We start from the raw sequence: 16,324 nt of genomic DNA on the forward strand, positions 1-16,324 counted from the left end.
AATTTCAACAAAAAAACCTATTGGGATTTTTTATTGGAACTGCACTGTATCTGTAGAACAATTTAAGGAAAACAAGTATCTTAACAGGCTCAGGCCCGTAATCTCAACACTTTGGGAGGCCGAGGCAGGCCGACTGCTTGAGCCCAGGCGTTTGAGACAACCTTGGGTAACATGGTGAAATTTTCTCTCTACCCAAAATAGAAAAATTAGCCGGGCATGGTGGCACATACCTGTAGTCCCAATTACTTGGGAGGCTGAGGTGGGAGCCCAGGAGATGGAGAGTGCAGTGAGCTGTGGTTGTGCCACCACTGCATTCCAGCCTGGACAACAGAGCAAGACCCTATCTCAAGAAACAAAAAAACCCCAAACCAAAACAATATTGAGTTTATAAATGTATATGTATGGGGCCAGGAGTGGTGACTCATGCCTGTAATCCCAGCACTTTGGGAGGCCGAGGTAGGCGGATCAGTTGAGCACAGGAGTTCAAGACCAGCCTGGCCAACATGGTGAAACTCCGCCTCTACTAAAAATACAAACAAAAATTAGCCAGGCGTGGTGGCAAGCGCCTGTAATCCCAACTACTTGGGAAGCTGAGGCACGAGAATTACTTGAACCCAGGAGGCAGAGTTTGCAGTTAGCTGAGAATGTGCCACTGCATTCCAGCCTGGGCAACAGAGCGAGACTCAGTCTCAAAAAAAAAAAAAAAATTTGTATGTTTATTTCTCCATCTATTTATTTGTCTTTTTTTTAAAATTTTCTTTTCTCTAACTTTTGTTAGTGATCATTTTATAATTTTCAGCGTATATGACTTACACATTATTTTTATTACGTTCATCCTTATATATTTTATATTTTTGGGTATTACTATAAATGATATATCTTAAACTTCATTTTCCAATTGCTGATTGCTAGTATACAGAAATAGAATTGAGTTTTGCAAAGTAGTCATGTATCTCATTACTTTGCTAGAATTCAATGGATCTAGTAGCTTTGTAATAGATTCCATGGACTTTCCTATGAATCCAATTATACCATTATGTGAATGCCTTTTATAATCCTTCCTCTATTGCATTAGGCACAACATCCAGTACAATGTTGAACAGCTGTGGTAACACCTGATATCCTTGCCTTGTTCCTGCTGTTAGGGAATCTTTCATCTCAGGAAGTCTTTCATCATCAAATATGATGTTGTAAGAGATTTTTTCACATATATACTCGATCAGGTTGAAGAAGTTACACTATCTTATTTGTCCATAAACTTTTTTTTGAGACAGGGCTTCAGTCTGTCACCTAGGCTGAAGTGCAGTGGCATGATCACAGTTCACCATACCCTTGACTTCCTCGACCCAAGAGATCCTCCCACCTTAGCCTCCTGAGTAGATGGGAACACAGGTGTGCGCCATCACGCTCAACTAATCTTTTATTTTTTGTAGAGATGGGGTCCCACTATGTTGCCCAAGCTGGTCTCAAACTCCTGGGTGCAAGCAACCCTCCTGCTTTAGCTTCCCAAAGTGTTGGGATTACAGGTATGAGCCAAAGAACTCAGCCTTTGTGTTCTTTCTTGACTAATCTAGACAAAGGTTAATCAAGCTTATTCATTTTATTTTGAAGAATCAACTTTTACTTCATAAATTTTCTCCATTCTGTGCTTTTTTTTTTTTTTTTTTTTTTGAGACACAGTCTCGCTCTGTCGCTGAGGCAGGAGTGCAGTGCCGATTTCGGCTCATTGCAAGCTCTGCCTCCTGGGTTCACGCCATTCTCCTGCCTCAGCCTCCGGAGTAGCTGGGACCACAGGCCACCACGCCCGGCTAATTTTTTGTTTTAGTAGAGACGGGGCTTCACCATGTTAGCCAGGATGCTCTCCATCTCCTGACCTAGTGATCCACCCGCCTCAGCCTCCCAAAATGATGGGATTACAGGCGCGAGCCACCGCGCCGGGCCACCTATTTTTTATTTCATGGATTTCCAGTATTATTTCCTTCCTTCCTTTGGATTTAATTTACTTTTTTCTACTTTTTTCTTCCTTTTTGGTAGGGAGGGAGGGAGGAGAGAGGAGAGACTCTTTTCTAGCTCTCTAAGCAGATTAGATCCTTGATTTTAAAACTTTTCTTTCTTTTTTGAGATGGAGTCTCACTCTGTCGCCCAAGTTAGAGTACAGTGGCACAATCTCAGCTTACTGCAACCTCTTGAACTGGGTTCAAGCAAGTCTCCTGCCTCAGTCTCCCAAGTATCTGGGACCACAGACAGGCACCACCACACCAGGCTAATTTTTCGTATTTTTAGTAGAGATGGGTTTTTGCTGTGTTGGCCAGGCTGTTCTTAAACTCCTGACCTCAAGTGATCTGCCTGCGTTGGCCTCCCAAAATACTGGGATTACAGGCATGAGGCATGAGGCACCATGCCCGGCCAAACTTCTCCTTTCTAATATTAGCATTTGATGCTATACATTTTGCTCTAAGCGATACCTTAGGTGCATTCCACAAATTTAAAAAGTTACATATTCTCATTATCACTCAATGGAGCATATTTTCTAAATTTCTTTGTAAGTAATTCTTTGAACTATGGGTTATTCAGAAGCATGTCATTTAATTTTCTAATCTTCCAGGTATCTGTTATTAATTTCTACTTTAATTTTGTTGAGGCCACAGAACATACCCAATATGATTTTAATCCTTCCAAATGTATTACATTTTGTTTTATGGCCCATTATTTGGTTTGTCCTATTGAATATTCCAAATGTACTTGAAGAGAATGTTTATTCTGATGCTTTTTGGTGTAGCAATCTATAAATGTCAATTATATTAAGCTCATCATTGATAGTGTTGCTGAAGTCTTCAATAGCTTTACTGCTTTTTGGCATACTTGTTTTATAAGCCAGGGGTACTATTTAATACCTTTTTTCATCTAATCTTTTTCCTTAAATTTACTCCATCTGATATTAATGTCCACTCCAATTTTCCCAATTAGTATTTATAATAGTATATATTTTCCCATTCTTTTATTTTTTTAATTTTTGCACATATTTGTACCTGTTATTTAAAATTTTTTATTTACTTACTTTTTGAAATGTGGTCTTGATAGGTGGCCCAGGCTTGAGTGCAGTAGCTATTAACCGTCATGATCACAGTGCAATGCAGTCTCTAACTCCTGGTCTCAAATGATCCCCCTGCTTCAGCCTACCAACTAGCTGGGATTACAGGTGCATACCACCATGCCTGGCTTGTAACTGTTATTTTTAAACTCCTTATTGCTTAGTTCTATTTCAGTCATTTCTGGGTTTATTTCTTTCCTTTCTTTCTTCTTTTTCAAGAGAGTTTCGCTTGTTGCCCAGGCTGGAGTGCAATGGCACCATTTTGGCTCACTGCAACCTCCACCTCTTCTGGGTCTATTTCTATTGACTGGCTTTTCTTCTGGTTTTGGGTCACATTTTCCCACTGCTTCGTTAGAATTTTTGATTGAGTGACAAATACTCTGTATGCCACACTGCTGGGTGTCTGGATTTTGATGTCTTCCTTTAAAGAGTGTTGAGCCGGCCGGGCGCGGTGGCTCAAGCCTGTAATCCCAGCACTTTGGGAGGCCGAGACGGGCGGATCACGAGGTCAGGAGATCGAGACCATCCTGGCTAACACGGTGAAACCCCGTCTCTACTAAAAAATACAAAAAACTAGCCGGGCAAGGTGGCGGGCGTCTGTAGTCCCAGCTACTCAGGAGGCTAAGGCAGGAGAATGGCATGAACCCGGGAGGCGGAGCTTGCTGTGAGCCGAGATCCGGCCACTGCACTCCAGCCTGGGTGACAGAGCGAGACTCTGTCTCAAAAAAAAGAATTAAAAAAAAAAAAAAAAAAAAAGAGTGTTGAACCACGTTTTGGCAGGCAGTTAAGTTTGTTTTGGATCAATTTCTTTCTTTTTTTTTTTTTTTTGAGATGGAGTCTTGCTCAGTCGCTCAGGCTGGAGTGCAGTGGCATGATCTCAGCTCCTGGGTTTGAGCGATTCTTCTGCCTCAGCCTCCCAAGCAGCTGGGATTACAGTCACATGCTACCACGCCTGGCTAATTTTTGTACTTTTAGTAGAGATGGGGTTTCACCATGTTGGCCAGGCTGGTCTCGAACTCCTGACCTCAGGTGATCTGCCCACCTCGGCCTCCCAAAGTGCTGAAATTACAGGCATGAGCCATCGTGCCCAGTCTGATTCTTAAAATAAAATAAAATAAAATAAATAAATAAATAAATAAAAATATTTAATAGAGCAGGTCTAGTTTAGCCCTACTACCAAGGTGTAATCTTTCTGGAGTCTTTATTGAATGTCCCAGGTGTTCAATGAATTTTCTCCATTTTGGGTAGGTGGAACTTCATCCAACCTTATTAAGTCCTAGAAATTATTTGGCTTATAGTTTCCCAGTAATTGTTTTTTTCCTCACTAGATCTTCTTTGCCAACCTGTGTGGGGTCTCATCCTGTGCATGCAGAGTTTACTATTCAGCCAAATCTACATATGGAATTGTCTGAAAAATGCCTCAGTCACACAGTGAGGATAATCATATGGCTCACTTCATTTGTTTCTCAGTCTTGTGCTACATGTACAACATCCTAAACTGGTCTTCTAGGTTTTGTTTAGTTTTCTAGTTGTTTACAGCAGGAGGGCAGTTATTATCACTGTGAGAAGCAGAAGTCTACTTGGATTTTTTTTTTTAAGACATAGGGTCTCACTATGTTGGCCAGGCTAGGCTCAAACTCCTGGTCTCAAGTAGTCCTCCTGCCTCAGCCTCCCAATGTGCTGGGATTACAGGTGAGAGCCACCACACCTAGCTGCTTCTTCATTATTTTTTGAGATAGGGTCTTGCTTTGTTGCCCAAGCTGGAGTGCAGTGACACATATCTCAGCTCACTACAACCTCTGGCTCCCAAGCTCCCAAGCCCAAGCAATCCTCCCACCTCAGGCTACCAAGTAGCTCGGACTACAGGCATGTACCACCATGCCTGGCTAATTTTTTGTATTTTTTGTAGAGGTGGGGTTTCGCCATGTTGCTGAGGTTGGGCTAAAGCAATTCACCCACCTCGGCCTCTCAAAGTTCTTGGATTACAGGAGTGAGCCACAGTCCCCTGCTGCTTCTTTGATTTAAAAAATTTGTGTATTTCAAGGCTAATACTGTGTTTAAAATAGTGTATTTTTAAATTCACTAAAACGTGGAAATGTGAATACTGACAACTGGTTATCTGATGATTTTAAGATATTGTTTTTAGAGCAGTGATAAAGTTAATGCACTTACGGCCAGGCGTGGTGGCTCACACCTGTAATCTCAATACTCTGGGAGGCCGAGGCAGGCAGATCACCTGAGGTCAGGAGTTCCTGACCAGCCTGGCCAATATGGTGAAAACCTGTCTCTACTAAACATACAAAAATTGGTCGGGCATGGTGGCACCCCCCTGTAATTCCAGGTACTCAGGAAGCTGGGCTGGGATCGCGCCACCGCACTCCAGCCTGGGCAACAGAGCAAGACATCATCTCAAAATAAACAAACAATAAAAGTTAATGCACTTACATGAGAGACTTTTATTGTTAAAGAGTACATACTGAAGTACAGATTAAATAATATGATGTCTAGGACTTTTCTTCAAAATAAGATAAAATGAGAGAGGATAAGTGGGTGGAGTTATTCATGAAACAAGACTGGCCGTAAACTGGTAACAGTTAAAGCTGAGTGATGGGCTCAATACACTTTTTTGTCTACTTCTGTATATGTTTCAATTTTCACATTTAAAAAAAGTCAGCAGAAGTAATTTCTGTGTGATTATAACTCCAACTTGGGTTCAAGGGGTTTTTTCTTTGAGCCAGAGTCTTGTGCTTTCGCCCAGGATGGAATACAGTAGTGTGATCTCAGCTCACTGCAACCTCTACCTTCTGGGTTCAAGCAATTATTGCGCCTCAGCCTCCCAAGTAGCTGGGATGTGCCACCATGCCTGGTTAATTTTTGCATTTTTAGTAGAGATGGGGTTTCACCGTGTTGGCCAGGCTGGCTTGAACCCCTGACCTCAAGTTATCCACCCACCTCAGCCTCCCAAGGTGCGGAGATTTTAGGCCTAAGTCACTTGCACTAGGCCGGTTCATGTGTTTTTAATTTGTAGGGATTGCTTTCATTTCTTTTTGACTTAATTTTTTGTTTGAATGATGTAAAATATTTACATGGCTATTAAACGATAAAACATAATTCAGAGTTCTCCCTTTTATCCCTGTCCCTTGTGTTTTCTCACTTCCCCATATAAACAACTATTTTTACTTACTTTATTTTTGATTGGCATTTCCATTCTTTTTGAAAATAAATAAATATGGATATATATATATGTATTAAGTCTTCTGGCCCTACAAAAGGTGTATTATACAAACTCCTCTGCAGTTTCCTTTTCTTCATTTAACAACATGTCCTCAAGATCACTCCAGAGTATTATATAGAGATTTTCCTCATTACTTTTATTCAACCAGTACTCTACTGATAGACATTGGGTAGTTTCCTATCTTTTGCTATTACAAGTAATGTAGTAGCCTTGCACATATATATTATGTTTTCGCCAATGCATCTTGAGGATAAGATAGATTCTGACAAAAAATATTAATTACATGTCACTTTTCTAGATACCAAGTGGTCAAATTCTTAATCTTTATAACATAAGTACTCAAAGGAAACAAAAATTAAAAGATAATTTATCTAAAGCAAATGTAGTTCTGTTGGTATAAAGTAATGGTGGGGGAAGAGGTTAGTACATTTCATCTCTCACAGTAAAGGTTTCCAAATCAATCTATAGGAATACTTATTAGTAGAGGCCGGGCACAGTGGCTCATGCCTGTAATCCCAACACTTTGGGAGGCCGAGGCGGGCAGATCATGAGGTCAGGAGATCGAGACCATCCTGGCTAACACAGTGAAACCTCGTCTCTACTAAAAGTACAAAAAATTAGCCGGACGTGGTGGCATGTGCCTGTAGACCCAGCTACTTGGGAGGCTGAGGCAGGAGAATCGCTTTAACTCAGGAGGCGGAGGTTACAGTGAGCCAAGGTTGCACCACTGTAGTCCAGCCTGGGCGACAGAGCGAGACTTCATCTCAGAAAAAAAAAAAGAAATACTTATTAGTAGAGTTAATGAATAACTACCTTCTAGGTCTAATTTCTGGGACTGTAAGCCTCTTGAGGATGAAGAATTAAGCTTAATTTCCTTCAGATCATGACCAACAGAGACACAGCATGTTTAGTGAATCATTTTCATTTAATAACTGTTCTCAGGACTGATTATCATAAGCTGTTTAGTCCTCTGTTTAAGATTTTAATCTTTTCATAGAATTATGTTTACTGTGGCTTTTAATTGGTAGCTACTAGTATCTTGAAATATAAATAATCCCAGTAATATGTATTATTACTATCCCTACTGTATCTACATTGACGACAATTATTGAAAGTTTCACCTTAAATATCAAAGATAGAATTCCAAAACAAGTTTCTCATTCCATTTCTACTTTGATGCTGCTTTCTCTTTTAAAAATATCTTTCCTCTACAAAACCAATATAAAATTTGCTAAATATAGTTAGTGGCCTGAATTTAAAGGTAGTATCAGCCAGACATAAGGGGCTATGACTTATCCTTCTAAAACATAAAATACTTACGCGTCTGTTGTCTTTGTACACCCATTTAGATTCAGTACTTCAATGTTCCTGCAGTTTTGTGCAAAGGTTCTTTATAGGAAAGAAAGTAAGAGGTTTCAAATGAAATAAGCAAAATTCCAGTCATTAAAAAAGCAATAAAATATATTATTATTGGTAATATTGATTGTTGATAACTGTGATACTGTGATATAAAGGAAAAACATGTATTTGGTCTTCATCCTCGGTTCTTGGCATCCAGTCCCTAAAATCTTTGTAATTTCCTGAGTGATAGTATCTTTTGTTACAGGTTGGTGAAAAGTAATCGCGGTTTTTGCCATTACTGTTAATTAACAGTAACTGCCATTATTGTTAATGGCAAAAACTGTGATTACTTTTGCACAAACCTAATATAATATTTGGTCTTCAATCATGTCTGTGATCAAGGAACCTCTGTAAAAACCCCTAAATGATAGGGATCAGAGAGCTTCTGGGTTGGTGAATGTAACCACATGCCAGAAGGGTAGTATACCCCAATTCCACGGGGACAGAAGCTCCTGTGCCTGGGACCCTTCTAGACCCTGCCTTATACACCTTTTCATATTCCTTCTACCTCAGCCTCCCTAAATGCTGGGATTACAGGTGTGAGCCACTGAGCCTGGCCATGATTTTTTTTTTTTTGAGATAGAATCTCTCTCTGTCGCTGAGGCTGGAGTATAGTGGTGCCATCTCAGCCCACTGCAGCCTCCACCTCCCAGGTTCAAGCGATTCTTCTGCCTCAGCCTCCTGAGTAGCTGGGATGACAGGCACGCACCACCATGCCTGACTAAGTTTTTGTATTTTTAGTAGAGACAAGGTTTCACCATGTTGGTTAGGCTGGTCTTGAACTCCTCATCTCAAGTGATCCACCTACATCAGCCTCCCAAAGTGCTAAGATTACAGGCTTGGGCCATCACACCTGGTTTAAATTAATTTTCAATTATAAATTCTTCAAACATAACTTTAAAAATTATTTTAAATTAAAAAAATAAATGATTGCTTATTTATTTATTTTTAGAGACAGGCTGGAGTACAGTGGTGCAATCACAGCTCACTGTAGCCTCAACCTCCCAGGCTCAAGTGATCCTCCTACCTCAGTCTCCCTAGTAGCTTGGTTTACAGGCATATGTCACCTAACCTGGCTAATTAAAAAAAGTTTTCTAAGGCCGGGCGCGGTGGCTCAAGCCTGTAATCCCAGCACTTTGGGAGGCCAAGACGGGCGGATCACGAGGTCAGGAGATCGAGACCATCCTGGCTAACACGGTGAAACCCCGTCTCTACTAAAAAATACAAAAAAACTAGCCGGGCAAGGTGGCGGGCGCCTGTAGTCCCAGCTACTCGGGAGGCTGAGGCAGGAGAATGGCGTAAACCCGGGAGGCGGAGCTTGCAGTGAGCTGAGATCCGGCCATTGCACTCCAGCCTGGGCTACAGAGCGAGACTCGGCTCTGTAGAGACTCCGCCTTGCCATGCTGCCTAGATTGGTCTTATACTCCTGGCCTCAAGTGTAATCCTCCCACCTAGCCTCCCAAAGTCCTGGGGCCACTGCCCAGGTTAGGGTTAACCATAACCCTAAAAAAGAACTAGGCTGGGTGCGGTGGCTCATGCCTGTAATTCCAGCACTTTGGGAGGCTGAGGCAAGAAGACTGAGTGTAAGAGTTCGAGACCAGCCTGGACAACAAAATGAGACGCTGACTCTATAAAAAAATTTTAAAACTTAGCCAGGCGTGGTGGTACATGTCTTTAGTCACAGCTACTCAAGAGGGGGAGGATTGCTTGAGTCCAGCAGTTCAAGACTGCAGTGAGCCATGATTATGCCAGGGCACTCCAGTGAGCCATGATTATGCCAGGGCACTTCAGCCTGGGTGACAGTGTGAGACCTTGTCTCAAAATATAAAATAAAAATAATTAATTAATTAAAAAATTTATTCAAAGCTCCAAAAGAAACACTTATGATGGGGAATGTGGGATTTTTTCAGGCAGTACTTGTTCTTGTTTATTGTTAAAACTACATTTCTTATTACTGGATATTTTCAGATTATAAGCAATGTATGTGTGGTTGCATTTTTAATAACTTAGTAATTTTAAAACGATTTTAGCCTTTTCTGGGTGAGATGGTGCTGCTCTTCACTTCCATCAAGAAGATTAATCAACAGTTATGTTTTCACCTTAATGCATTGTCTCCCACTCCAAGACATCCACGAAGACTTAACTTTCGTAAAAAGCCCCCACATCGTTTTGAAATATTCTCCACTACTCGGCCCTGTAAAAATAGACAGGCAAACAAAAAGATAACCCATCTCATTACTTTAGAAAAGAACACATCCTCATTTTTAATGATTTATAAACAACGAGAAAATGCTTTTATTATGACCTAATTAATTTAATAGGAAAATTGTAACTTACCCTGGGAAAGCTTTCCTGATTAAGCCACAGCTACTGAAGTACAGCAACTACATTTATTTTTTTGTATCTTTTCCAAAATGTTTATTATAGTACTCTGCTTATAGTAGGGACTCAATGAACATTTAACAAAAACTGGCCAGTTTTGTTTTGTTTGGGCTGGGCACAGTGGCTCACACCTGTAATTCCAGCACTTTGGGAGGCCGAGGCAGGTGGATCACGAGGTCAGGAGATCAACACCATCCTGGCTAATACGGTGAAACTCCATCTCTACTAAAAATACAAAAAATTAGCCGGGCGTGGTGGTGGGCACCTGTAGTTCCAGCTACTTGGGAGGCTGAGGCAGGAGAATGGCATGAACCCGGGAGATGGAGCTTGTAGTGAGCCCAGGTCTCGCTCCACTGCACTCCAGCCTGGGCGACAAAGTGAAACTTGTCTCAAAAACAACAACAACAACAAAAGCTGGCCAGGCACAGTGGATTCCGCCTATAATCCCAGCACTTTGGGAGGCTGAGGCGGGCGGATCATTTGAGGTCAGGAGTTCAATACAAGCCTGACCAACATGGTAAAACCCAGTCTCTACTAAAAATACAAAAATTAGCCAGGCATGGCGGCTCATGCCTGTAGTCCCAGCTACTCGGGACGCTGAGGCATGAGAATTGCTTGAATCCAGGAAGCAGAGGTTGCAGTGAGCTGAGACTGCACCACTGCACTCCAGCCTGGGTGACAAAATGAGACTCTGTCTCAAAAACAAAAACAAAAGCTTGCTGAAGAATTTTGTGGGTGGTGTTGCTTTATTTACATCCATGAAGGTTAGAGAATTGTAAAAAACACGGACGGGCGCGGTGGCTCACGCCTGTAATCCCAGCACTTTGGGAAGCTGAGACGGGCGGATCACAAGGTCAGGAGATCAAGACCATCCTGGCTAATAGGGTGAAAGCCCGTCTCTACTAAAAAAAAAAAATACAAAAAACTAGCCGGGAGAGGTGGCGGGCGCCTGTAGTCCCAGCTACTCAGGAGGCTGAGGCAGGAGAATGGCGTGAACACGGAAGGAGGAGCTTGGGAGTGAGCTGAGATCCGGCCACTGCACTCTAGCCTGAGCGACAGAGCTAGACTCCGTCTCAAAAAAAAAAAAAAAAAAAAAAAAGAGAATTGCAAAAAACAAAATCCAGTGTAATGTTAGTGGGTATTATTTTATTTTATTTTATTTTTTATTTATTTATTTTTTGAGACTGAGTCTCGCTCTGTCGCCCAGGCTGGAGTGCAGTGACCGGATCTCAGCTCACTGCAAGCTCAGCCTCCTGGGTTTACGCCATTCTCCTGCCTCAGCCTCCCAAGTAGCTGGGACTACAGGCGCCTGCCACCTGGCCCGGCTAGTTTTTTGTATATTTTAGTAGAGATGGAGTTTCACCGTGTTAGCCAGGATGGTCTCGATCTCCTGACCTCGTGATCCGCCCGTCTCGGCCTCCCAAAGTGCTGGGATTACAGGCTTGAGCCACCGTGCCCGGCCTTGGGTATTATTTTAAAAGCACTTTGGTTGGTTTCAAACTCCTGACCTCAGGTGATCCGCCCACCTTGGCCTCCCAAAGTGCTGGGATTAAAGGTGTAAAGTCATCTCACGTGCCCTCAAAAAACCTTATTTAATCCTCAAGAAGCCACGAAGAAGCTATTATTTCTACCTTCCTGATGAGAAGGATAAGAACTACAGAGTTCAAATTCAGTTTAAAATAATTTAAGGGTAAGCCATTCTCCATTTTATAGGTGATGGCTATACTAAGAGATAAAACATGGGGGGGAAAAGTGAGAGGAGGAAAAAACCTCTCTGTAGCAAAAACAATTCAATAAATGGCTTTGGCTTTATTCAACCTTTGTCCTCCAAGAAACTGGCTCCTCAAGAATCAAAACACGTATCTCAAAAATATATATATACAAACGCCATCCTAACAAGTTATAACTCTCTTTGTTCTTCAGTAAACAAATATAAAATGTCTTCACTAAAATAAGCAAACATAGATTCAATGTTTCCACTGCAAAAACAAACTTTTAGTCCTATTTCAGGACCAAAGAATCCTATTTAGTCCTATTAATACTAAGTAATTGTATTATTTCAGTGAAATAATCTGGCTCATTCTCAAAAACTGCAGAAACTCTTGGGAACTCTAGAGGTTCCTGTAAACTTCAGATGCACTGAAAATAGTATTTCCTCTCTCTAAGGAAAATGAGATTAATATGGTCAGGGCTAATCTGTTCCATGCTGTAATTACTAACATGAAAACTGGGGCCACACACCACATAATTATACCTCAATATCCCTCTGGAAATCAAATAGGTCAATTCGCTGCCAGTTACTGCCATCCAGAGCCAGAACATTCCAGGCCTATTTTAAAGAAAAAGAGACAGAATGAGCAGAAGCTAAAATTAAGGGGAAAAGGCAGCAATATTCAAGTTCACAATTCAACCAACTAATGACTAAAATGGATCCAAAAATTTATCAGGCCCTACCCACTTACTCCCAAATGATGTATCTTACTCCTGACCCATACTGTATTCTCCAATTAGATAATCTCATAAATGAGTGGGTACTAGAAACTAGCAGCTACAAAAGATCTTAGGCCAGGCATGGTGACTCAAATTTATAATCCCATCACATTGGGAGGTCAAGGTGGAAGGATCACTTGAGCCCAGGAGTTCCAGACCAGCCTGGGCAATATAGCGAGACCCGATCCCTATAAAAGAAATTTAAAATGTCGGCCAGGCGTGGTGGCTCATGTCTGTAATCCCAGCACTTTGGGAGGCTGAGGTGGGCAGATCACCTGAGGTCAAGAGTTTGAGACCAGCCTGGCCAACATGGTGGAACCCCATCTCTACTAAAAGTACAAAAATTAGCCGGGTGTGGTGGCATGTGCCTATAATCTCAGCTACTCAGGAGGCCGAGGCAGGAGAATCACTTGAACCCGGGAGGCGGAGGTTGCACTGAGCCAAGATTGTGCTACTGTATTCCAGCCTGGGCAACAGAGCGAAACATCTCGGCGGGGGGGGGATTTAAAAAATTAGTCAGGCGTAGTGGCACACACCTGCAGTCCCAGCTACTCGGGAGGCTGAGGTGGGAGGATCGCGTGAGCCTGGGAGGTAAGGGCTGCAGTGAGCCATGATCTCACCATTGTACTCCAGCCTGGGTGACAGAGCAAGACCTTGGCAAAAAACAAAAACAAGACTAACCCTCCCTCCCCCTGCCCACACACACTGAAATTAGAGAAGTTAAGGAAAGGGCAGGTTGTGATAAGTATCATGCCGCAAGGTGTTTTCTAACTGGAAAATTCTAGTTTCTAATACCAAAATGAGACAAAAGTTCAGTTGATGAAAAGCAAGTCTTTCTTCTATCCTTAAAAATATGATCCTTAAAAAAAATATCCTTCTATCTGGAAAAATATGAAGGTAAAACCAAACATCAAAGGGGACAGTACTCTGAATACTGCTCTATTCTCTTTTTCTATATATAGAGTATATATAGAGATAAATATATGTATTTCTTGAGACAGGTTATCACTCGGTCACCTGGGATGGAGTGCAGTGGCTCAATCATGGGTCACTTGCAGCCTTGACCTCCCCAACTCAAGCAATCCTCTCACCTCAGCCTCCCAAGTAGCTGCAACTACAGGCATGCATCACCACACCTGGCTTTTTTTTTTTTTTTGAGACGGAGTCTCGCTCTGTCGCCCAGGCTGGAGTGCAGTGGTGCAATCTTGGCTCACTGCAAGCTCCGCCTCCTGGGTTCACATCATTCTCCTGTCTCAGCCTCCCAAGTAGCTGGGACTATAGGCACACGCCTCCAGCCTGGCTAATTTTTTGTATTTTTAGTAGAGATGGGGTTTCACTGTGTTAGGCAGGATGGTCTTGATCTCCCAACCTCATGATCCGCCCGCCTCGGCCTCCCAAAGTGCTGGTATTACAGGCATGAGCCACTGCACCCAGTCTTAATTTTTAAAATTTTCTGTAGAGATAGGGCTCCCTATGTTGCCCAGGCTAGTCTTGAACTCCTGGCCTCAAGCAATCCTCCCATCTTGGCCCCTCAAAGTGAAGGGATTATAGGTGTGAGCCACCAGGCCCGGCCTTAGTTCAGTACTTCTTTGCTATATATATCCTATCACCTGATAGGACTTAAAACTGTGATACAGTGATTTGGGACTTAGAAAAGATACTATCATTTCTCTGAAACTTTGTATTTTATTATTTTTTTTGAGACAGAGTCTCGCTCTGTTGCCCAGGCTGGAGTGCAGTGGCACGATCTCGGCTCACTCCAAGCTCCGATTCTGCATTAACTGAATCTTACTAAACAGAATTACTGGTGAAGCAAATTTATCCATCGAGACTATCTGGTATGTGTTACGTATGTATCCTGTTGGTGCTGGAAGATGTCTGTGTGCCTATCAACATGCGACTTCATGTAAAGTTTCTTCATGTTCACAGTTCTTAGCAAATGCAGTTTCAATCCATAGACAGCCAGCAGTGGATGTTACTACAGGAAAATGCAGGATTAAAATGGTCCTTGTGTAGGCCAGGCGCTGTGGCTCACACCTGTAATCCCAGCACTTTGGGAGGCTGAGGTGGGCAGATCACGACGTCAGGAGATCAAGACCATCCTGGCTAACACGGTGAAACTCTGTCTCTACTAAAAATACAAAAAATTAGCCGGGTGTGGTGGTGGGCGCCTGTAGTCCCAGCTGCATGGAAGGCTGAGGCAGGAGAATGGCGTGAACCTGGGAGGTGGAGCTTGCAGTGAGCCAAGACTGCACCACTGCACTCCAGGATAAGCGACAGAGAGAGACTCCACCTCAAAACAAAAAAACAAAAAAACTGTCCTTGTGTAAAAAATAAATAAATAAATAAATAATGAACTCGGGAAACATAATAAAACAAGATTTCATCACAATTTTGAGTCAAGTCTAAACTTTCAATATGCATGTTTATTGCTTTTTCATCGAAAATGTTTCCTGTTTATATTATGCAAATAAGAGATACAAAAAGTCAGAGACAGTATATATAGTAGAATCCCATCATAAATTTACATGGGCTTGCGTATGTCATTGATGAAATAATATCCTTTAAAACATGAAAACATACAAGTAACACCTAAATAGGTGGCCTATGAAAGACACTGTTATTATCAGTACGAAGAAGGGGTCCCCGTGTAACTACGTCAACCATACTTACCCTGGAGACCTGAGCACAGCGGCACAGGGTAACAACATCTAGAAAAGAAAATATCCTAAAAAGAAAAGAGAGAAAGACAACTTTTATTGTATGATAAAGTAGTTGACCTTTATTTATTTTGAGACAGGGTCTCACTCTGTCAGCCAGGCTGGAGAGCAGTGGCATAACCACTGCTCACTTCAGCCTCGACTTCCTGGGGTCAGGTGATCTTCCCACGTCAGGCTCCTGAGTAGCTAGGACTAACAGGCGCCTGCCACCATACCTGGCTAATTTTTAATTTTTTGTAGAGACGGGGTTTCACCATGTTGCCCAGGTTGGTCTCGAACTCTTGGGCTCAAGCAATCAGCCTCCCAAATTGCAAGGATTACAAGTATGAACTACTGCATCCGGCCAGTATCATAAAGTAGTTGCTCTTGTTTTTAGCATAGAAATAACTGACTACATGTATATACACACACAAACACAAAGGCAGTTCTTTAGAACACACACACAAAATGCTTGAGCAATCTGTGAAGATAATACTGCCCATATAAAACACAGCGGGAAAAAATGTTTTACTTGATAATGTACATACAGATGCTGACCAAGTTCAATTACCTACACCAAAGGATAATAAATAATTTCTAGCTGGTTTTTTTAAAATACAAAAAAAAAAAAAAACTTCCCACCTAAAATTATCAAAAGAAAGAAGCTAGTGGAAGGATCTTTCTTTTGTTTTGTCTTGTTTTGAGACAGGGTTTCACTCTGTCACGCAGGCTGGAATGCAGTGGCACAATCACAGCTCACTGCAGCCTTGACCTGGGCCCAAGCAATCCTCCCACCTCAGCCTCCCAAGTAGCTGGAACAAGAGGCACATGCCACCAAGTCCAGGTAATTTTTAAAATTTTTTTGTAGAGATGAGGGTCTCCCTATGTTGCGCAGACTGGTTTTGAACTCCTGAGCTCAAGCAATCCTCCTGCCTCAGACTACCAAAGTGCTAGGATTGTATGTATGAGCTACCATGCTTGGATGGGCAGAATTTTTTATTTGAAACAAGGTCTCACTCCTGTCGC

General features: G+C 42.1%; 2 protein-coding genes across 5 annotated transcripts in view; both read right to left on the minus strand.

The window, feature by feature from the left end:
• The window catches only part of CACNB1 (calcium voltage-gated channel auxiliary subunit beta 1), a 240,425-nt gene that overhangs the window by 119,720 nt on the left and 104,381 nt on the right, over nucleotides 1-16,324 (minus strand). The gene's annotated exons all lie outside the window — the stretch shown is intronic.
• Nucleotides 1-16,324, minus strand: part of FBXL20 (F-box and leucine rich repeat protein 20) — a 160,043-nt gene that overhangs the window by 40,376 nt on the left and 103,343 nt on the right. For all 4 annotated transcript variants that reach the window (XM_050762759.1, XM_050762761.1, XM_050762763.1 and 1 more), the window contains exons 3-6: nucleotides 15,273-15,327; nucleotides 12,364-12,438; nucleotides 9,827-9,921; nucleotides 7,647-7,715 (exon numbers count right to left, since the gene is read on the minus strand). In XM_050762759.1, the coding sequence (XP_050618716.1) occupies nucleotides 7,647-7,715; nucleotides 9,827-9,921; nucleotides 12,364-12,438; nucleotides 15,273-15,327 (294 nt within the window). The remainder of the gene's footprint in view (nucleotides 1-7,646; nucleotides 7,716-9,826; nucleotides 9,922-12,363; nucleotides 12,439-15,272; nucleotides 15,328-16,324) is intronic.

This window comes from Macaca thibetana, chromosome 16 (genome assembly GCF_024542745.1).
Source record: "Macaca thibetana thibetana isolate TM-01 chromosome 16, ASM2454274v1, whole genome shotgun sequence".
In the NCBI taxonomy this organism is placed as follows: domain Eukaryota; kingdom Metazoa; phylum Chordata; class Mammalia; order Primates; family Cercopithecidae; genus Macaca; species Macaca thibetana.